Below are 24276 nucleotides of genomic sequence, written 5' to 3'. Positions count from 1 at the left end.
ACCTGCGGCTACTAGGGACTTGGAGGACTCCAAGTTGCTGGACGTAGTCAGGGCCCTGAAAATATGTTTCCAGGACGGCTGGAGTCAGAAAATCTGACTCGCTGTTTATCCTGTATGCACCCAACAAGCTGGGTGCTCCTGCTTCTAAGCAGACTATTGCTCGTTGGATTTGTAGTACAATTCAGCTTGCACATTCTGTGGCAGGCCTGCCACAGCCAAAATCAGTAAAAGCCCATTCCACAAGGAAAGTGGGCTCATCTTGGGCGGCTGCCCGAGGGGTCTCGGCTTTACAACTTTGCCGAGCAGCTACTTGGTCAGGGGCAAACACGTTTGCTAAATTCTACAAATTTGATACCCTGGCTGAGGAGGACCTGGAGTTCTCTCATTCGGTGCTGCAGAGTCATCCGCACTCTCCCGCCCGTTTGGGAGCTTTGGTATAATCCCCATGGTCCTTACGGAGTTCCCAGCATCCACTAGGACGTCAGAGAAAATAAGAATTTACTTACCGATAATTCTATTTCTCATAGTCCGTAGTGGATGCTGGGCGCCCATCCCAAGTGCGGATTGTCTGCAATACTTGTACATAGTTATTGTTACAAAAATCGGGTTATTATTGTTGTGAGCCATCTTTTCAGAGGCTCCTCTGTTATCATGCTGTTAACTGGGTTCAGATCACAGGTTGTACAGTGTGATTGGTGTGGCTGGTATGAGTCTTACCCGGGATTCAAAATCCTTCCTTATTGTGTACGCTCGTCCGGGCACAGTATCCTAACTGAGGCTTGGAGGAGGGTCATAGGGGGAGGAGCCAGTGCACACCAGGTAGTCCCAAAGCTTTTACTTTTGTGCCCAGTCTCCTGCGGAGCCGCTATTCCCCATGGTCCTTACGGAGTTCCCAGCATCCACTACGGACTATGAGAAATAGAATTATCGGTAAGTAAATTCTTATTTTAAATTATACATGAAGAAAACGTGAAACAGAAAAACCCAGCAAACTAGACATACATAAATGGGTAAAGAAACATAAAAACACAGGCTCTGTAGCCGATCACCAGCTAGATCATCTTCAGAAAGCATCAACCGAATTGATTAATATAAGTACCTAATTAATCCCCTTAAGTAGACCTAAATAGACTGAATTAAACCAATCAATTATTGAGCAATGTGGAGACTATAGATGATAAAGGTAGATGGATAATATAGCCATATAGGGGAATACATCTAACTATTTATAAAAAACACTGGAGGCCTAAGGACTCATTCAGACCCCGTGGTGACAGGGTGTTGAGAACATAAATCCACCTACTCTCCCGTTGTAGAAGGATCCTGTTCCGATCTCCACCCCGATGGGATAGAGGGACATGGTCTATAATAATGGCACGCATGCTGGCTACCGTATGTCTTGCCTGCATGCAGTGTCGGGCCACGGGCTGTTCACTAGACCCCTTCTCTAATGCCTGTTTAATGGCACTGCGATGCAGTGCCATACGTTCACGGAACTGTCGCTGTGTTTTGCCGACATAGGCAAGTCCACAGGGGCACTTAAGCATATATATTGCATGAGTGGTTGTGCATGTAACCCGATGCTGGATTTTAAAATTCTTCCCTGTCTGTGGGTGACTGAATGTAGAGCCCGTCATAAGCGTGTTGCATGTTGAGCAACCTAAACATCGGTAACAACCGACCTTGGGACGCAGAAAGTGAGATTGTATTGATTTAGTTAATGGAAAAATATCTAGTTTTACGACTCTATCAGCAATACTTTTCCCCTTAGTGTAACTAGGAAGTAACCTGGTTCCTAGTAAAGCTGGTAATGATTGATCAGAGTTAACAATCGGCCACAGCTTCTTGGCTTGTCGGACCATAGTGTTGGTAACTGTGGTGTATCTGTTAACCCACGGAATCCTTGCGGTCTGTTGTGACAAACTTAATTCGGATTTATTACTCAATAAAGATTCTCTCGTATGACTCAGAGCTTTTGCCTTGTTCGCCAAAAGGTCAGTCCGTGGGTAGCCACGTGCTTCAAACTTAGTGACCATCTGATCCATTCTCTCAATCGCCTGTTGGGGATCGGAGATAATTCTCCTTGCCCGCAGTAACTGAGAGTATGGCAGACCCTTTCGTGTAGGGAGTGGATGAAAGCTGTCGTGGTGCAGTACCGAGTTCCTATCAGTTGGTTTAACATATAGGTTAGTCCGTATAGTGCCACCTTCTATGGTAATGGCCACATAGAGAAAATGTACTTGATGTTCTGAAGTCTGATACGTGAATTTAACTGCGCTATCCGAGGCATTGTGTCCCTTCAATAGATTAGTTAATGTGTGTACTGGACCTGACCAAAAGATCAATAGGTCATCTATGTACCTCTTGTAGAAGTACATAGATGACCCAATCGAAGAACCAAACAATTGGGTTTCTATTGTGTACATATATGCATTCGCGTACGATGGGGCCTGTTACCAGGATGCATAGCACCGCCTCCTCTATATCCCCGCCTCCAGGCACTGGAGCTCAGTTTGTAAGTTGGTGCTAACAGGGAGGGCTGCGCTAGGCAGCCCTGAAAAGAGCTTTTTAGAAGACTTCAAGGGCCGCAGCGCAGGCACTTAAAAGTGCTATATGTCAGTTAGACATATCGTGCTGCAGCTCCCTCACCTCCCCCAGCGGTGCTGTATACTCCCACGCCCTGGTTGCCGGGTACTTACAGTGGAGGGCTCCGGTTACTTCAAGGCACACACTCACCACTGCTCTCCTGGATCGCGTGGCCGCACATCTAGGGAGGAGGTAAGAGGGTCCCCCAGGCGGGACCTGCTGAAATCGTGATCCGGCGCGGTCTATGGTAGACGGGACCGCGTGCGCTGGCATGGACACTGGGGCCATACAGGGACCCCACTATACCACCAGGGCAACTGGCACAGGTTGGATTCCATTTTAATCCGTTTCAAAAGGCCCCGCAGTACCCGGTGGTGAAGTCCAGCAAGGGGATAAGGCTCTGACCTGTAGCCCCTCCCCCAGCCCCAGGTGCCATTTACTGCAAATGTTCCCACCCTGGAGCTGAACTTTCTCTCCCTCAGTCCCTGTCAGCGTTTGGGCGCCATTACACACAAGCTGCGCTGACTTTGGGACTGCTGGGCAATGTCTCCTCTAAAGCTGCCAGCATCATCAGCGCTGTGCATTTACAGGACACTTAAGTATTCTACATGTCATTTAGACAGTGTTAGTTAAGAACAAGTGCATTACTACAGGGATATTTAGTATACGTATCCTGTGATACACATCCAGTCTTTACTGTGCATTGTTATATCTATATACATACATAGCTTTACTTAGTAGTACCGTTACTTAGTATTGCTAGTCCAGTGCAGTTTTATTGTGTTTAATAATTTCTGCATTGTACATGTGACTGTGTGTGTGCCAATAGCTGCTGTGTGGTCTCTCTTCTGTATCTCACACACATTGCTATCCCTATATTCTGTACCCTGAAGGGGGCTAAGTGCATCAGGGTTCTCATATAATACAGTTTATGCTCTGCTTGCAGTAACACTATACAGGTGATTTTTGTCAGGTACTTTGTCTGCTTATATTGTACTGTTACGCCCTAAGGTTACGCTTTCATATAATGTCAGCTAAACAGGGTGGTAAATCCATGGCTGACCCTGCACCATGCAGTGCTGACGCCACTGATTTCTCTGAGGAAAACATTGCAGCTGAGGGTTCAGGTGTACCGGAGGTTCTATACCCCTCAGCACAGAAGGCACATCAAGACTAACTTTGGGCTGCTTTCTCTAATTTACTGACTACGCTACTAACTAGACTTGCACCCCCTGTGGGACCTCCTGTGCCATTACAGTCACATATTGTCCCTGCTGTTAATCCACCATGGGCAAATACTCTGTCCACTCAATTACAGCAATTAAATCAGTTTTTGGCAAAACAAAATCCTAACCCTTGCCCGCCCAGGACCAAGGGGTCATCTAAGCGGGCCATTACTTCCTCACAATCCACACGTTTCAGACACTTCATCTGATGAAGATGGCGTATATACTGACTCCCTCAGACACTGACGCAGATGCCTCTGATGGGGAATCTATGACACAGGTGGATGTTCCTGACCTATTGGAGGCTGTCAGGCTGATTCTTCAAATTGATGACCCAGAACCTCCAGATACCTCTAAAAAACCTGATAAGTTTGAGCGTCAGAAGGTTACTAAATTAGTTTTCTCTGACGTCCTAGTGGATGCTGGGACTCCGTAAGGACCATGGGGAATAGCGGCTCCGCAGGAGACAGGGCACAAAATAAAAGCTTAAGGATCAGGTGGTGTGCACTGGCTCCTCCCCCTATGACCCTCCTCCAAGCCCCAGTTAGATTTTTGTGCCCGGCCGAGAAGGGTGCAATCTAGGTGGCTCTCCTGAGCTGCTTAGAATAAAAGTTTAGTTTAGGATTTTTTTATTTTCAGTGAGTCCTGCTGGCAACAGGCTCACTGCATCGTGGGACTAAGGGGAGAAGAAACGGACTCACCTGAGTGCAGAGTGGATCGGGTTTCTTAGGCTACTGGACATTAGCTCCAGAGGGACGATCACAGGTTCAGCCTGGATGGGTCACCGGAGCCGCGCCGCCGTCCCCCTTACAGAGCCAGAAGAGACGAAGAGGTCCGGTGAAATCGGCGGCAGAAGACGATCCTGTCTTCAGACTAAGGTAGCGCACAGCACCGCAGCTGTGCGCCATTGCTCTCAGCACACTTCACACTCCGGTCACTGAGGGTGCAGGGCGCTGGGGGGGGAGCGCCCTGAGACGCAATATTACAGTATATACCTTAGGTGGCTAAAAAGAATACATCACATATAGCTCCTGGGCTATATGGATGTATTTTACCCCTGCCATTTTACACAGAAAAAGCGGGAGATAAGGACGTCGTGAAGGGGCGGAGCCTATCTCCTCAGCACACAAGCGCCATTTTCCCTCACAGCTCCGCTGGAAGGACGGCTCCCTGACTCTCCCCTGCAGTCCTGCTTCAGAATCAGGGTAAAAAAGAGAAGGGGGGCACGTTTGGCAGCAAATAAATATATTAACAGCAGCTATAAGGGAGTAACACTTATATAAGGTTATCCCTGTATATATATATAGCGCTGGGTGTGTGCTGGCAGACTCTCCCTCTGTCTCTCCAAAGGGCTAAGTGGGGTCCTGTCCTCTATCAGAGCATTCCCGGTGTGTGTGCTGTGTGTCGGTACGCGTGTGTCGACATGTATGAGGAGGAAAATGATGTGGAGGCGGAGCAGTTGCCTGTGTTGGTGATGTCACCCCCTAGGGAGTCGACACCTGACTGGATGATTGTATTTAAACAATTAAGTGATAATGTCAGCAATTTGAAAAAAACTGTTGACGACATGAGACAGCCGGCAAATCAATTAGTGCCTGTCCAGGCGTCTCAGACACCGTCAGGGGCGCTAAAACGCCCGTTACCTCAGTGGGTCGACACAGACCCTGACACAGATACTGAGTCTAGTGTCGACGGTGACGAGACAAACGTAATGTCCAGTAGGGCCACACGTTACATGATCACGGCAATGAAAAAGGCATTGAACCTTTCTGACACTACAAGTACCACAAAGAAGGGTATTATGTGGGGTGAGAAAAAACTACCAATAGTTTTTCCTGAGTCAGAGGAAATAAATGAGGTGTGTGAAAAAGCGTGGGTTTCCCCCGATAAAAAACAGCTAATTTCTAAAAAATTATTAGCATTATATCCTTTCCTGCAAGAGGTTAGGGCGCGTTGGGAAACACCCCCTAGGGTAGATAAGGCGCTCACACGTTTATCTAAACAAGTAGCGTTACCGTCTCCTGATACGGCCACCCTCAAAGAACCAGCTGATAGAAGGCTGGAAAATATCTTAAAAAGTATATACACACATACTGGTGTTATACTGCGACCAGCAATCGCCTCAGCCTGGATGTGCAGTGCTGGAGTCGCATGGTCGGATTCCCTGACTGAGAATATTGATACCCTGGATAGGGACAATATTTTGTTAACTATAGAACATTTAAAGGATGCATTACTATATATGCGTGATGCACAGAGGGATATTTGCACCCTGGCATCAAGAGTAAGTGCTATGTCCATCTCTGCCAGAAGAGCGTTATGGACGCGACAGTGGTCAGGGGATGCGGATTCCAAACGGCACATGGAAGTATTGCCGTATAAAGGGGAGGAGTTATTTGGGGCTGGTCTATCGGACCTGGTGGCCACGGCAACGGCTGGAAAATCCACCTTTTTACCCCAGGTCACTCCACATCAGCAGAAAAAGACACCGTCTTTTCAAACTCAGTCCTTTCGTTCCCATAAGTACAAGCGAGCAAAAGGCCACTCTTTTCTGCCCCGGGGCAGAGGAAGAGGAAAAAGACTGCACCATGCAGCCGCTTCCCAGGAGCAGAAGCCCTCCCCTGCTTCTACCAAGTCTTCAGCATGACGCTGGGGCTTTACAAGCAGACTCAGATATGGTGGGGGCCCGTCTCAAGAATTTCAACGCGCAGTGGGCTCACTCGCAAGTGGATCCCTGGATTCTACAGGTAGTATCGCAGGGGTACAAACTGGAATTCGAGGCGTTTCCCCCTCGTCGGTTCCTGAAGTCTGCTTTACCAAAGTCTCCCTCCGACAGGGAGGCAGTTTTGGAAGCCATTCACAAGCTGTATTCCCAGCAGGTGATAATCAAGGTACCCCTCCTGCAACAAGGAAAGGGGTATTATTCCACGCTGTTTGTGGTACCGAAGCCGGACGGCTCGGTGAGACCAATTTTAAATCTGAAATCCTTGAACACTTACATAAAAAGGTTCAAATTCAAGATGGAGTCACTCAGAGCAGTGATAGCGAACCTGGAAGAAGGGGACTATATGGTGTCTCTGGACATCAAAGATGCTTATCTCCACGTCCCAATATACCCTTCTCACCAAGGGTACCTCAGGTTTGTAGTACAAAACTGTCATTATCAGTTTCAGACGCTGCCGTTTGGATTGTCCACGGCACCTCGGGTCTTTACCAAGGTAATGGCCGAAATGATGATTCTTCTACGAAGAAAAGGCATTTTAATTATCCCTTACTTGGACGATCTCCTGATAAGGGCAAGATCCAGGGAACAGTTAGAAGTCGGAGTAACACTATCTCAGGTAGTGTTACGTCAGCACGGGTGGATTCTAAATATTCCAAAATCGCAGCTGATTCCAACGACACGTCTACTACTGTTCCTAGGAATGATTCTGGACACAGTCCAGAAGAAGGTGTTTCTCCCGGAGGAGAAGGCCACGGAGTTATCCGAGCTAGTCAGGAACCTCCTAAAACCAGGCCAGGTCTCAGTGCATCAGTGCACGAGGGTCCTGGGAAAAATGGTGGCTTCTTACGAAGCGATTCCATTCGGAAGATTCCATGCAAGAACATTTCAGTGGGATCTACTGGACAAATGGTCCGGATCGCATCTGCAGATGCATCAGCGGATAACCCTGTCGCCAAGGACAAGGGTGTCTCTCCTGTGGTGGCTGCAGAGTGCTCATCTACTAGAGGGCCGCAGATTTGGCATTCAGGATTGGATCCTGGTAACCACGGATGCCAGCCTGAGAGGCTGGGGAGCAGTCACACAGGGAAGGAATTTCCAGGGCCTGTGGTCAAGCATGGAAACATCTCTTCATATAAACATTCTGGAACTAAGGGCCATTTACAATGCCCTAAGTCAAGCAAAACCTCTGCTTCAGGGTCAGGCGGTGTTGATCCAATCGGACAACATCACGTCAGTCGCCCACGTAAACAGACAGGGCGGCACGAGAAGCAGGAGGGCAATGGCAGAAGCTGCAAGGATTCTTCGCTGGGCGGAAAATCATGTGATAGCACTGTCAGCAGTTTTCATTCCGGGAGTGGACAACTGGGAAGCAGACTTCCTCAGCAGACACGACCTTCACCCGGGAGAGTGGGGACTTCACCCAGAAGTCTTCCACCTGATTGTAAACCGTTGGGAAAAACCAAAGGTGGACATGATGGCGTCACGTCTAAACAAAAAACTGGACAGATATTGCGCCAGGTCAAGGGACCCTCAGGCAATAGCAGTGGACGCTCTGGTAACGCCGTGGGTGTACCAGTCAGTGTATGTGTTCCCTCCTCTGCCTCTCATACCAAAAGTACTGAGAATCATAAGAAGGAGAGGAGTAAGAACTATACTCGTGGTCCCGGATTGGCCAAGAAGGACTTGGTACCCGGAACTTCAAGAGATGCTCACGGACGAACCGTGGCCTCTACCTCTAAGAAAGGACCTGCTACTGCAGGGGCCTTGTCTGTTCCAAGACTTACCGCGGCTGCGTTTGACGGCATGGCGGTTGAACGCCGGATCCTGAGGGAAAAAGGCATTCCAGAAGAAGTCATTCCTACTCTGGTCAAAGCCAGGAAGGACGTAACCGCAAAACATTATCACCGCATTTGGCGTAAATATGTTGCGTGGTGTGAGGCCAAGAGGGCCCCTACAGAGGAATTTCAACTGGGTCGTTTCCTTCATTTCCTGCAAACAGGACTGTCTATGGGCCTAAAATTAGGGTCCATTAAGGTTCAAATTTCGGCCCTGTCGATTTTCTTCCAGAAAGAACTGGCTTCAGTACCTGAAGTTCAGACATTTGTAAAAGGGGTGCTGCACATACAGCCTCCTTTTGTGCCTCCAGTGGCACCTTGGGAGCTCAACGTGGTGTTGAGTTTTCTAAAGTCACATTGGTTTGAACCACTTTCCACTGTGGACTTGAAATATCTCACATGGAAGGTGTCGATGCTGTTAGCCTTGGCTTCAGCCAGGCGTGTGTCAGAATTGGCGGCTTTATCATATAAAAGCCCTTACTTAATTTTTCATTCTGACAGGGCGGAATTGAGGACTCGTCCTCAATTTCTACCTAAGGTGGTTTCTGCATTTCACATGAACCAACCTATTGTGGTACCTGCGGCTACCAGGGACTTAGAGGACTCCCAAGTTGCTTGACGTTGTCAGGGCCTTAAAAATATATGTTTCCAGGACGGCTGGAGTCAGAAAATCTGACTCGCTGTTTATCCTGTATGCACCCAACAAGCTGGGTGCCCCTGCTTCTAAGCAGATAATTGCTCGTTGGATTTGTAGTACAATTCAGCTTGCACATTCTGTGGCAGGCCTGCCACAGCCAAAATCAATAAAAGCCCATTCCACAAGGAAAGTGGGCTCATCTTGGGCGGCTGCCCGAGGGGTCTCGGCTTTACAACTTTGCCGAGCAGCTACTTGGTCAGGGACAAACACGTTTGCTAAATTCTACAAATTTGATACCCTGGCTGAGGAGGACCTGGAGTTCTCTCATTCGGTGCTGCAGAGTCATCCGCACTCTCCCGCCCGTTTGGGAGCTTTGGTATAATCCCCATGGTCCTTACGGAGTCCCAGCATCCACTAGGACGTCAGAGAAAATAAGATTTTACTTACCGATAAATCTATTTCTCGTAGTCCGTAGTGGATGCTGGGCGCCCATCCCTAGTGCGGATTGTCTGCAATACTTGTATATAGTTATTGTTACAAAAATTCGGGTTATTATTGTTGTGAGCCATCTTTTCAGAGGCTCCCTTGCGTTTATCATACTGTTAACTGGGTTCAGATCACAAGTTGTACGGTGTGATTGGTGTGGCTGGTATGAGTCTTACCCGGGATTCAATATCCTTCCTTATTATGTACGCTCGTCCGGGCACAGTATCCTAACTGAGGCTTGGAGGAGGGTCATAGGGGGAGGAGCCAGTGCACACCACCTGATCCTTAAGCTTTTATTTTGTGCCCTGTCTCCTGCGGAGCCGCTATTCCCCATGGTCCTTACGGAGTCCCAGCATCCACTACGGACTACGAGAAATAGATTTATCGGTAAGTAAAATCTTATTTTACCCCATTCTGACCACTTTGTTGACATACGTCAGGAATCCTGGGAGTATCCAGGAAAGAAATTCTCTGTCTAAGAAGATGCTAGCTCGTTATCCCCTTGCTGCGGAGTTGAGTAAAAATTGGAAAACACCACCACCGGTGGACACAGGTCGCACGTCTGGTGGTATCATCTGCTCTGCCTGTCACTACCGTCACCTTACTGAAGGAACAGACTGATAAGCGTGCAGAGGGTTGCTTGAAGTCCATTTACATTCTTGCAGGAGCTTTGCATAGGCCCACTATTGCGGCTTCTTGGACTACAAAAGCTGTTGAAGCCTGGGTTCAGGAAGTTGAAGCGGAGCTACCGTCTGATTTTCCTGATAATGCTAGACAGTGTCTTTCATATATTATTACAGCTTCTCATTATATTCAGGAGGCAGCATCTGATGCTGGCGGGCAAAGCGTCTACTACGTCCATTCTGGCTCGCCGGATTCTCTGGTTGCGGTCCTGGTCTGTAGATCTGGACTCTAAAAAGACCTTGTAGGTGATGCCCTTTAAGGGAAACATCCTTTTTGGGGAAGATCTCAACAAAATTGTTGCTGACTTAGCATCCACTAAGACTGCCTGTCTGCCTAGTACTTCTCCTTCGGCTCCGGAGGCTAAGAGTACTTCCTTTCGTTCCTTTCGACCTCCAAGTAAAGCAAAGGGTCAGGTGTACCCACGGGCTCGCACTTGGAATTCCAATAAGCCCAAACCTAAACGTGCATGGGCTGCCCGTCAGCCTGCTTCCAAATCAGACAAGCCTGCTGCATGATGGGGCAGGCCTCCCCCTGGGGATCCCAAGTTAAGAGGCCGATTTTCTACGGTTTGCTCAGGTATGGTTACAGACCACTGCAGACGCCTGGGTGAGGGAAGTCGTCGCTCACGGATACGCCATCTCTTTCAAGAAACGTCTCCCTCACCAGTTTTGTTCAACAAGCATCCAGTTAGATCCGGTAAAAGCAAAAACAGTCCATTTGGTGGTGCAATCCCTCCTGGACACAGAGATCCAGGGGGTACTGTTCAACGTTGTTCCTAGTTCCGAAACCGAATGGGTCTTCCAGGCCCATCCTCAACCTCAAGTCTATGAGACATTTTGTGAAAGTTTCCAAATTTCGTATGGAAACTATTCGCTCTATTGTTTTGGCTTTGGAGCCCAAGGACTATATGGTATCCCTGGACATACAGGATGCTTACCTGCATATACCTATTGCTGTGTCGCATCAGCAATACCTGCGGTTTGCTATTGGCTACCTACATTTTCAATTCCAGGCCTTACCGTTTGGTCTGACCACGGCTCCAAGAAATTTTCACTAAGGTCATGACTGCTCTGCTACGCCTTCAGGGTATTAGGATCCTGCCGTATCTGGATGACTTGTTGACCCTGGCGAACTCTCCAGAGGTTCTCCTTCGTCATCTGGAACTGACGGTCCAATTCCTGCAAGCCCATGGGTGTCTTATCAACTGGAAGAAATCCTCCCGGGTCCCTGCTCAGAGCATGGTGCACCAGGGAGCATTATTGGACACCCACAACCAGCTGTGGTTTTGGTCTCCAGAGAAGGTCCTGAAACTTCAGGACAAGATAAGATGCTTCCTATCCCACCCACGTGTGTCGATACACTCGGCGATGCAAATACTGGGCCTCCTGGTGTCTGCTTTCGACATGGTGGAGTACGCTCAATTTCACTCCCGCCCTCTCCAGAGGTTAATTCTTTCCAAATGGGATGGCCTGCCTCACCGGATAAGGACTCGCATGATCTCCTTAACTCTGGAGGTTCGCTTGTCACTGACCTGGTGGCTACAGGACCAGCAATTGAGTAGGAGTCGTCCCTTCTGGATCTCCAACTGGGTTCTTGTAACGACGGATGCCAGTCTGCGGGGTTGGGGCGCGGTGTTGGAGCAACACTCTTCAGGGTCTGTGCATCAGGGAGGAATCTCAAGTGTTCAATGCCTCTGGTACAGAATATGCCTGTTCAAGTACAGTCGGACAACGCTACCATGGTGGCGTACATAAATCATCAAGGCGGCGCTCAAAGCCGCATGGCAGTGTTGGATGTGCACAAGGTTCTTCTTTGGGCGGAACGCCATCTGCCAGCCGTATCGGCAGTGTTCATTCCGGGAGTCCTCAACTGGGAAGCGGACTTTCTCAGTCATCAAGACGTACACGCCGGAGAGTGGAACCTTCATCCGGAATTCTTTCAACTCCTAGTGGACAAGTGGGGCCTACCAGATGTAGACCTAATGGCGTCTCTACACAATCACAAGAATCCGGTCTTTGGATCAAGAACAAGGCATCATCAAGCAGCGTTCGTGGACGCACTGGCAATTCCATGGAACTTTCAACTGCCGTACATGTTCCCTCCGGTGTCATTTCTGCCCAGGGTGATACGGAAGTTCAAGCAAGAAGAAGGAATACTACTTCTAATCGTTCCAGCGTGGCCCAGACGGCATTGGTTCTCAGACTTGCAGGGTCTCTCGATAGAGCGTCCTCTTCTACTTCCTCAACGCCCAGACCTCCTCGTTCAGGCACCTTGTGTCTACCAGGATTTGGCCCGGCTTTGACGGTGTGGCTCTTGAAGCTTCAGTGCTGAGGGCCAAAGGTTTTTCTGAGGCGGTCATTCAGACTATGTTGAAGTAAACCAGCTTCGGCCCGGATTTATTATAGGGTCTGGAATTCTTACTTCACCTGGTGTGCTGCTAAGAATTATGATGCATATACTTTCAGTACTTCCAGGCTGCTTGCTATTCTACAAGAAGGCCTAGTCTTGGGACTTCGTCTGGCCTCCCTCAAGGTCCGTATATCTGCCTTGTCCGTGTGGTTTCAGAGAAAAATTGCGTCTCGTCCTGACGTTCACACTTTCACTCAGGGTGTTCTACGGATTCAACCTCCCTATGTCCCTCCTGTGGCTCCATGGAATCTGTCTGTCTGTTCTGAATTCCCTACAAGAGTCTCCATTTGAAACTCTTGAGTCTGTGGACCTTAAATGCCTTACGCTTAAGGTCGTATTTCTATTGGCTATTGCCTCTGCTAGGAGGGTGTCGGACATAGGTGCTTTGTCTTGTCGTCTACCCTTTCTGATTTTTTACCGTGACCGGCAGTTCTTCGAACTCGCCCAGGTTATTTGCCTAAGGTGGTATCATCTTTTCACCTTAACCAGGAGATTGTGGTTTCGGCCTTCATCTCTCCTGGTTTGTCCTCCAAAGAAAGATCTTTGGATGTGGTACGGGCTCGCCGTGTTTATGTGGAAAGGACTGCCTCTGTCAGGAGGTCAGATTCCGTGTTTGTACTTTTTGATTTTCACAAACGTGGCTGGCCTGCGAATAAGCAGACCGTGGCCAGATGGATTAGAATTGTGTTTGCACAAGCCTATGCGCAGGCTGGGCTCCCAGCTCCTGCTGCAATTAAAGCCCATTCTACCCAGTCTGTTGGACCTTCTTGGGCGGGCTGCCGCGGCGTGTACACAGAACAATTGTGCAAGGCGGCTATGTGGTCCTTAGTGAACACGTTCATCAGGTTTTATGCCTTTGATACTTCCGCCTCCCAGGATGCTTCCTTTGGACGCCGGGTCCCCTCCCATGAGGAACTGCTTTAGGACATCCCCCATGTTATTCCCGGTGGAATACCAGTGTACCCTGCTGCAGAAAAGGAGATTTATGGTAGACTTACTATTGTTTCCACAGGGCGCCCACCCTGACGCACTTAGCTTCTTTGGGTTTAGTATGGCATTAGCCACTAGTCCCTTCTTGTGTCGTGATAGTGTGGGTCTATGTGACTAACATCTACCGTCTCTCTTGCTACTGCATTGGCCTGATTAATGAAACGGAGCACCAGTGCCAGGAGGCGGTGCAGTGCATCCTGGGAACAGTCAAGTCTTTAGCCTGTTGGTGCCTCGGATCAAGATCCAACTCTACACCCCCAATGTTATTCCTTGTGGAAACCAATGTACCTCGCAGAAAGAGATTTAACAATGGTAAGTCTACCATAAATTTCCTTTTTTCGGTATGCTGTTTGGGCAACAGCATACCTGCGCCGTGGGAGGTTAGAGGGGGGGTCGCCGGCCTTGCGAGGTGCAGAGCCGCTTCCCCGCTGCAGGACCACAGTCCTGAGAGGTTGTTTGTTCAGCGGGGCACTCCGCACAGCCCTAACACATTCCTGAAGGTGACGTCTGTGGTGAGTACAAACTGGGGTCCCCGGTTCAAAGTGCGTTTGGATGCCGGTGCGGCATACGGGACCCTCCTGAGGGGGACCCGCTAGAGACCCCTGTGTAAACTGGTTCAAGATGGCTTATACTAGCACTTGTGTGATGTTTTTATGCATGATAGGAGACTGTGCCAGTATAAAAATCACTGTAGCTTCTGCGCCATTGGAGGGGGCGGAGCCAACTTAGAGCGTGACCAGAGGCGTTTTGGTGCCTTCCTCTGCTTAATACAGCAGCAAACAGGACACAGCTCTTCCTGACTCCCAAGCCACGCTGGAAAACTGGTACAGGATGTAGCAAAGGGGGAGAGCCGCTATTGGGCCTAATTCAGAGTTGATCGCAGCAGCAAATTTGTTAGCAGTTCGGCAAAACCATGTGCACTGCAGGTGTGGCAGATATAACATTTGCAGAGAGAGTCTGTTGTTGTGATTACTTTAAAGATGGGTAAACACAAACTCAGTGAGGAGGCTTGGGGACAGGGTCCAGAGCCCTCCTGTCTAGGGGCTCTTAAAACTATGATGTCTGATATGTCATCACAACTCTTTGCTAATGTTCAGAAAACTCAGCTACTACAACAGACTGTTGCAGACTTAGCTGCTAGGGCAGATATTACACATTCCTCCATCTCTCATGTAGGTCCACATAAGTGTGGTTTACCTGCCCTACTTTCTGATTCAGTTGAGCATATACAGGAGGATGGGGAGGACTTAGATCTTATTGGGGATTCTGATTCTGCTCAGTGTATTGAACCCCTCATTCTGACTATACGGGACGTGTTGAAGCTCCCTCTAGAGGACACTGCGTCACAGCAGTCGTTTTTCTTTACACAAAACAAGCCTAATGTCACTTTCCCTGATTCTGCAGAGTTAGTTGACCTTTTCAAGTTGGGTTGTAAAAATCCAGACAAAAAATTCCAAGTGTCAATGTTTTTGCACACTTTCCCATTTGCTCCTGAAGGTAGTAAATTCTGGGAAGAACCCCCCAGGGGTTGACTTATCAGTCTCTCAACTGTCCAAAAAGGTGGTGCTGCCTGCCCTGGGCTCCTTTACCATGAAAGATCCTGGGGACAGAAAGATGGAGACTACTCTCAAATCTATTTACATGGCAGCAGGTGTATTGCAGAGGCCGGTCATAGCAGGTTGCTGGATGACCCATGCCATTCATTCGTGGGCTACTCAAATTCAGGGGGCCTCTCCGGGGATATGCCTCTGGTCACTATGGTGACTCTCTCTCCTCAAGCACATTCAGGACACTAAACGCGTCCTGTGTGACTCGCTTAAGGAGATGGGTAATATTAATGCTAGGACTTCTGCCATGGCAGTGTTGGCGCGCAGGTCTTTGTGGTTGCTTCAGTGGATGGCGGACACAGAATCAAAGCGCAGTTTGGAATCCCTCCCCTTTTTTGGGGAATGGCCCTTTGGAAATCCGCTTATTAAACTCAACCTCAAAGTCACTGCTGGAAAATTCACGTTTCTCCCCTCTGGGGCCCCGACGGCTAGACGTTCGTACCCGGGCCGTCTTTTCTTTTCTTTCAGGCTAATGGTGCATACACACGGTGAGATTCGGGCTAACCCAGATTCTCACTGTGCGATAGGGGCTAGGTCAGTATCGCAAGCACATAATGACTCTGCTTGCGATACGGACTATGTGCGATTTTGGCTTAGGGTCAATTTTGACTATCATTTCTACGCTTGTGATGCCGACCGCGCATCGTCATCTCATTGGGAGCGCAAGGTGACTTTCACCTTGCGATCTGCACTAAGTTTTCTTACGATTTTTGACTATATAGTCAAAATCATAAGAAAATATCTGTGTACACACACCATAACAGATTTCGATCTAGGGCCAGAGGTGCCTCCAATGCGAATAGAGGCACCAGAGGTAAGTCAGAAAGACCTGCCACCACCGGTTCTCAGGAACAGAACACCAGTTCTGCTTCCACTAAACCCTCAGCATGACGGTGCCCACCCACCCCCCAAGGAGATCTCGAGGTGCGAGCTCGACTGTGTCACTTCAGCCGCATCTGGGAATGCTCCTGCCAGGATAACTGGGTAAGGGAACTCATTTCTCAGGGCTACAAGCTGGAGTTTGACTGTGCTTCTCCCCAACGATTTTTAAAATCAAGCTTGCGAGCTTTGGAAGATATGCAGGTTACATTGGAACAGGCCATCCGAAAGTTGGGCCAGTCCCACGTCATTGTTCCAGTACCGATACCACAACGAGGCAGGGGTTATTACTCCAACCTGTTTGTGGTACCAAAGCCGGACGGCTCAGTACAGCCTATTTTGAATCTAAAGTCCTTGAACCCTTACTTAAAGGTTTTCAAGTCCAAAATGGAATCCCTGAGGGCAGTGATTGCGGGCCTGGAAGAACAGAAATTCATCGTTTCCTTGGATATCAAGGACGCCTACCTTCATATTCCAATTTGGCCACCTCATCAGGCTTATCTGAGGTTTGCCCTACTGGACGATCACTACCAGTTCCAGGCACTACCCTTTGTCCTGTCCACAGCTCTGAGGATATTCACGAAGGTGATGGCGGAGATTATGCTCCAACTCTGGGTCCAGGGGGTCAATGTTGTCCCTTACCTGGACAATTTCTGATAAAAGCAAGATCCGGGGAGCTTTTATTGCTCCATATCGACCACACTATCCAGATTCTGTCACGCCATGGATTCTCCATGGTGGATTCTCAATCTACAGAAGTCCCACCTGGAGCTGAGTCAACGGCTCCTGTTCCTGGGGATGTTGCTGCATACGGGGGCCCAGAAGGTGTTCCTCCCGGAGGACAAAGAGAGAACATTTCAGGAGATGGTCCACATGGTGCTCCGACCTGCTCGAGTGACCATCCATCTTTGCATCAGATTGTTGGGGAAGATGGTCGCCTTATACGAGGCGAGCCAATATGGGAGGTTCCATGCCAGAACATTTCAATTGGATCTCCTGAGGAAGTGGTCTGGATCACATCTACAGATGCACCGGATTATTCTGCTGTCACCTCAGGCAAGGATTTCCCTCCTGTGGTGGCTGCAGTTCTCTAATCTCCTGGAATGCTGGAGTTTCGGGATTCAGGATTGGACCTTCCTCACGATGGATGCGGGTCTGCGAGGATAGGGAGCAGTCACCCAAGGGGCGCAGTTCCAGGGAAGGTGGCCAACCCATGAAGCCCTCCTTCCGATCAACATTCTGGAACTTTGGGGGATCTACAATGCTCTGCTTCTGGCTTCTCCTCTGCTCACGGATCACGTGATCCAAGTTCAGTCAGACAACGCCACAGCAGTGTTGTACATCAATCGGCAAGGGGGGACAAAAAGCAGAGCCTGCATGCGAGAGGTGTCAGATACTCCTCTGGGCGGAAAGAAATGCAAGAGCAATGTCGGCAATCTTCATTCCGGGTGTGGACAACTTTGAAGCGGACTTCCTGAGTCGTCACGATCTCCACCCGGGGAAGTGGGGGCTCCACCATCAGGTGTTCCAGCAGATCATCCACCAGTAGGTGGTGCTGTTCAGATAGATATGATGGCTTCTCGACTCAACAAGAAGTTTCACTGGTATTGCTCACGAACCAGGGGCCCTCAGGCGAGGGCAGTGGATGCACTGACATTGCCTTGGCCTTACTGGCTGGTCTACCTGTTTCCTCCGATTCCGTTGCTCCCAAAGGTGCTCAAACGAATCAGAAATCAAGGAGTCCAGGCAATTCTGATTGCCCCGAATTGGCCTCGGAGGGTGTGGTACGCTGATCTTCTAGACATGTCCATCTAAGACCCTTGGCCTCTACCACTAATAAGCGATCTTCAACAGGGACCGTTCGTCTACCCGGACTTACGGCGACTTTGTTTAACGGCATGCAGGTTGAGCGGAACATCCTAGCTCACAAGAGCCTATCCAAAAAGATTATTGCTACCAGGGTTTAGGCCAGTAAACCTGTGACGTCAAAACACTATCCTCATATCTGGAGAAGATGTGTCTCTTAGTGCGGGGAACGCATGTATCCACCTGCAGTGTTCCGCTTGGGACGTTTCTTACATTTCCTGCAGGCTGGTGTGGATAAGGGTTTATGTGTGGGTTCCATTAAGGTCCAGATTTCAGCTCTCTATTTTATTCCAAAAGAAATTGGTAGTGTTGCCAGAAGTTCAGACCACCTTGCAAGGGGTACTCCACATACAACATCCTTTTGTGCCACCTACGGCACCCTGGGATTTGAATATGGTGTTTGATTTTCTACAGTCCACCTGGTTTAAACCTCTGACGACGGTAGAAGACAAGTACCTCACGTGGAAGACTGTGTTGCTGGCCCTGGCTTTTGCTAGACGTATCTCCGAATTGGGGGGCCTTTTCGTGTGAAAGTCCATACTTTGTCTTTTACGAGGACAGAGCGGAGCTCTGGACTAAGCAGCAATTCCTGCCAAAGTGATTCCACTTGGATCAACCTATTGTGGTTCCGTAAAGTTCTGGCACTTCTGCTCCTCCGGAGACATTGGATGCTGTGTGAGCCTTGAAGGTCTATGTCAGGCGAATGGCTTGGATCAGAAAGTATTCATTGTTCGTGCTCTATGATGTGCAGAAAAAGGGTTGTCCTTCTTCGAAGCAGTCCATTGCTCGTTGGCTTAGGCTTACTATCCAACAGGCCTATGTGTCTGCAGCCTTACCTGTTCCTAAGTCTCTGAAGGCCCACTCTACAAGATCGGTGGGCTCTTCCTGCCTATGGAGTCTCGGCCTTGCAACTATGCCGAGCTGCTACCTGGTCAGGGAAGAACACTTTTGTTAAGTTCTAAAAGTTTGATACCCTGGCCAAAGAGGATTCCCAGTTTGGGCAGGCGGTGCTGCAGCGGTCTCTGCACATTCCCATCCGTTCTGGAATCTTTGGGACGTCCCCATCGCACTAAGTCTCCCCAATATCCTTTATGGATGCTAGAGAAATAGGATTTTAATTACCTACTGGTAAATCCTTTTCTCGTAGTCCATAAGGGATATTGGGCGCCCGCCTGACGCGTTGACTTTTCTGCAGGTTCTCTGTTATGTGGTTACCTGTTCAGCTGTTAATGTTGTTGTTACCAGCTGTTGCTGGTTATTATATGTTCGTGGTGTGCTTGTATTAAATCTCACCACTCTTTGTTCTTATGTTCCTTCTCTCATATATGTCTTTTCTCCTTTGGACACTGTTTTACCTATAACTGTCTGTGAAATGGGGCATAGAAGGGAGGAGCCAGCACACCCAGAGAAGAAATTTAAGGTGCTCTGGCTCCTTTGGACCCCGTCTATACCCAATCGTACTAAGTCTCCCCAATATCCCTTATGGACTACGAGAAAAGCATTTACCGGTAGGTAATTAAAATCCTATTTTTTGCACAATTGCCTGTACAAGCACTGAGATTAGTATTAGTATCCCATGCTGTTTTATCAGGGAAAAGATTTAACTTTTATATTATATAAATGTTATAAAAGTAGATATACCGTGGACCCATCTTTGTATGTCGCCTAAGTCACACCATCTTTGTATGTCGCCTAAGTCACACCATCTTTGTATGTTGCCTAAGTCACATCAGCTACTAATTTGTTGTTTTTTTAAAACTACGGAATACTACGGTCTAATGGCAGTGCCGTAACTAGGTGTGTGTGAGCGGTGCCAACACACAGAGCTCAGGGGGGAATTCAGTTAGCTGTGGTAAATTCCTGATGCAGGAGAAACATAATCCTGAACTCCTTTTTCCTTTATCGTGATAAACGTATGGATCTGAGAACAGTTCCAGGATCCCTCTGTTTTAGCCTAATAAAAGACTGCAAAAAAAAATAAAAAAATTGGGATATTTCAATTACCCTGAAAAAAAATTGAGGTAAATCAGGTATTTACTGTGATTTTTACTGCAAAAATATACTGGTAGGTTAATTGGCTCCCAACAAAATTAACCCTAGCGTAAACGTGTGTGCATGTACATGTGATAGGGAATATAGATTGTAAGCTCCACTAGGGCAGGGACTGATGTGAATGAGCAAATATTCTCTGTAAAGCGCTGCGGAATATGTGCGCGCTATATAAATAACTGGTAATAATAATAATAAGCTTAAGTAAATAACCAACAAATTCCTGAAAATCTGGCCAAAATATTTTGTATTTATTAAATAAATCTTGTGGTTGTCATCTCTTCCCTGTAATGTCAAAATTTTTAATAAAACAATGTACAGTAATTACAATATCAAAACTTCAAATTGTCAGAAATTTTGTGTAAAAATAACTTCAGATAAAATGATGAATGTGTCTATGTTCAATATTTGTGTGCATGCACATTCCATGTAAGTAAAACTTTGTGTTGTAATACACACTGTCAACCACTAGACTGCACATTTACACTTTGTTTTCCTTTTATTCCAGCAGGAGGAAGATGGACTGAGGATGCGAAAGTTTCCAGCGTCAAGTAACCCTGTCTCTTCATCCACTAGCCTTGTAAAAGAGGAGGGCTTAAATGTCCGGTTACTCGCCCTGTTGGTCTTGATCTTCATTGTCGGTGTAATCATAGGGAAAGTGGCCTTGTAGATGAAGCATGCTTTAAAGAAAATACAAAAATCATACTGTTGATGGGTTAGCCATATCAAAAAAATTAAACTTATTCATAACAAGAGCGAAAAAAAAAAATTACAACATTTCACAGGTCCTGCCTTTAAGTTACTTCCCGCTCTATTCTAACATTTTGCTTTTAGGATCAGTTCAATTGTACAGAAAGATTCATTAGCAAGAACATTGTTGATTAAATAACAAGAAAAGTCACAAATAATTCTTTAATGTCCTATTGTAAAATGTCATTTTAAAGAAGAAGAAAAAACAAAACACATTTTTAAACCTCTGGTTAAGTGTTTCTGGTTTACCTCTTTTAAGAAAAAAAATTGTCAATATCACAAATTAGGTTTTCAGTGGCGCTTGTTTTATGGCCCCTGTGTTGAGTAGGTTTCAAGTGGTGGGGAGTGTTTAACTTTCTTTCCAGAATATATACATATAAATATATATATAAATATAGTAATCTTACTTGCTGCTCATAAAGGATTATGTCCATCTGTAAGTGTACAAAATGTTCCTGATCTCCCATGTTGTCCACCACACTCCTGGCCTACCTGGATTTGCACAGTCCTTTGCAGTTTCATGACTCAGGTAGACCAACCCAATCAGTAATGTTTGGGTAATTCGGTTGTCTAGGCTGCACAGTACAGAGCCATTTTGCTATGGTTATAGGAAGCCGCCTCTGCTGGCAATATTTGCTATACAATGAAGGCCGCTGTGTACAGTGATCACCTGTAGTACCGGGTACTGGCAGTTAGCAATGAACATGGGGTGCTGTATCGTAGCAATGAATATGGGGTGCTTGAAAATTGTTTCTGGAAAAAGGGACCAAGCAGGAAACTTGATTTAGTATTTTCTAAACAGTAGGGTGAAATCTGAGCTTTTTCGTTTAGGGGAAGGGGAAACGCCAGTGACCCAACTCTGTTTGCCCCTAAAGGCCATTGTAATCCACTTAAGTATTTACCCCACATCGCCTTCAACTGAGCTAACTATATCTTTACATCCCATTGTTTAGGTGATCTATAGCTGTCGATGTGGATAACACACGTGTGTGAGTGTACATAACATACACACAATTAAATATGTCATTTGGATTTAATTGTTTCGATCTATGGGGGTCTTTGTGTTTTATATGTTTGCTTAAAAAAATAGACATTTTGAACTGTCTTGGAGATTACAACTTAATATCTTTTGTCTTGTTAAACATCAGACATCCCCCCCTTTTATATCTAATTGGGGTAACAAAACAAAACCAGTGGATTGGGTAAAAAAATTCATTAAGTTCCCCAGTTAGGCTTCCCTGCTGTAAATTAAATCTTTAAAAATTATGTGAAATATTTGTCTTTTTTTATTTTTCCCTGAAACTATTTTTTTTTGTAAACACTTTAGTCTACTAACTGACTTTGAATGCTACTGGGATTCTACAACACTGAATGGTTCTTATTCACTTCCCAGCATTCTGCCAAGTTCACCTTCCTGTGTATGAACAATTTGTGTCATGGTCCTTTTGCAGCCCCTTGTTGCAATGTTCAGTGACACGGCCAGCATTGTGCAGAGCTTTCACACCGTCTCTTCTCAACACCTGTTCTCCAGCCATGTCTTCCAAACCATTACTTGCACTCCACATGTTGTACGGTTCCTGCAGGAAAACCAGGTCTCAAATGGACAAAATAATATGCAAGAAATCTCAGATGATTGAAAAGAATTGACTGTTTACAGGAACCGTGTAAGAACTTGCCAGGAATCCTTATGAGAAAAGACAAATTGATCCATCATGAAAGATCTAATTGTAACAGTCACATATAGTTATGTTAAAGGTTTCTGAGCTTTCTCACCAGGTTAAATACTTGATATGTTATGTTCTCTTGTTTAAGGAAGTCGGTCATCCAAGTATAAAAACCTATTGGTCACGATTGGCTAAGGCTTTAAAGGACATGTCCATATTTGGGCATGGCCCCTACCACAGTACCCTTGAATTAATGGTCCCTCACCCAGCACTCTTCCCTTATCAATATTATCATCCATGATGCACCTTACTACGGTACTTTGGCATCTTAAAGCTGGAGTTCACATTTAAAACAGAAGGTATCTTTTGTTACTAATTATTTACATTTTGGTGCCTCATATACTTGGATTTTAAACATGTAATGACATTAATTCCTTTACGTCTATGACTCAGTTAGTAATACTGTTTAAGCACATTACAGTTAGCCATATTAGTCTGTTAAATATCTTAACACCTGTCATGGTATAGAAACCTTTACATATGTGTATTTGTGAATGTAACTCTGCAGTTTCATACTGGATCAATGCTTGTTTTTTAAACACACTTAAAATACAAGTTAACTTATATTAAAGATTTATTAATAACATTCACAAATACAGTATATATGTAAAGTAGCGGGAACTATTCAGAGTGGAAGATGCTTTAGGTGAAGCTTTGATCATGGAGGGGATCTGTTTTCCTACACACAGTAGAGTTTGTCTGTCAGGCCCAAATCCAAGGATACTGTAGTCCACCTATGCTCAGCTTGCGATGGCTGATACCCGAGTACATGAGCTTACGCTCTCCTGTAAATACAGTGGGTAATATCTCAAATTCTCTCGAGTCATGTTATTAGTATCTTCTTTATGTAAAGGAACTAGTGTTTTAAGTAAAGTTGTTCTTTAAGTGCCCAGTATTACTTGATCTTAGGTATTATATATTCTACATAAACACTGTGGCCAGTGGGAGGAGTTCTTCATCAGGCTCCCAGGCTACATGTGTGATACAATAGAGACCGCCACACACCAAGCTGTGTAAAGTACATTTCCACTTAGGCTAAAACAGTAACAACTCTTATTGTGTAGGTTTCTCCATGGGGAAACAAGGATACTTGTTCATAGCCTGCTACAAGTGTTCTGTCTGTTTATACACTTTTGTCACAAGCCGATTAGAATTGTCCATGTCCTGAGTGGAAATATTAAAACTAAAGAAATGAAACTGGCTGTAATTGCTACTATTTGAATGCTCCTTGACTGTGTGTGTTTTGTTTCTTTTATATATATATATATATATATATATATATATATATTCTATGTAATTAGCCTGTAGGAGTGAAGGCTAACATTTTATGTACTGAACCATTAGTCCAAAGAATAAAGCGCATGAATTCATTAGGAACTGGTGACATCGCTGAGGCATGGAGTACTGCATGACCCGTGTCTTGGTGATACTTGTTTCTAATAAATTTTATTGGCCAGATGTTGGTTTGGCTTATTGAACAACTGCCCACACCGGAAGACCTCCATGATCATGGGTTGTGCTTGAAAAGAAGCTAGGAGCAAATATATATATCCATCCATGGATTGTCCTGCACTCACATCTCAAAACTTTTGTTGAACAAGCGGGTGTTCCTAATGGGCCATAGAGGTCCACTATTAATATGCAAACAAATCCCACAAAGTGGAGGTGCACTCTCGCAATAATAGTCATTCAATATGTAAAAATCAATCGTCACCAAGACTTTATTCGTGTCGACGTTTCGGTCCGTTACCGGACCTTTCTCAAGACAGGTGACACAACACTTCAGTCGAGTCGGCAATTGGTACAAATACATCTGTGACGTT

At 46.5% G+C, this 24276-nt stretch overlaps 1 protein-coding gene across 1 annotated transcript in view; it reads left to right on the top strand.

Moving 5' to 3' along the window:
* VAPB (VAMP associated protein B and C) overlaps positions 1–23650 on the top strand; it is a 214810-nt gene extending 191160 nt beyond the window's left edge. Inside the window, exon 6 of the mRNA XM_063959397.1 lies at positions 20488–23650. Within this exon, the coding sequence (XP_063815467.1) occupies positions 20488–20649 (162 nt within the window). The 3' untranslated portion in view covers positions 20650–23650. The remainder of the gene's footprint in view (positions 1–20487) is intronic.
* Positions 23651–24276: the final 626 nt, after the last annotated feature.

The sequence above is a fragment of the Pseudophryne corroboree genome, chromosome 3 (genome assembly GCF_028390025.1).
Source record: "Pseudophryne corroboree isolate aPseCor3 chromosome 3, aPseCor3.hap2, whole genome shotgun sequence".
NCBI lineage: Eukaryota > Metazoa > Chordata > Amphibia > Anura > Myobatrachidae > Pseudophryne > Pseudophryne corroboree.
The sequence above is the reverse complement of the archived record's forward strand: the minus strand, read 5'-3'. Positions and strand labels throughout refer to the sequence as shown.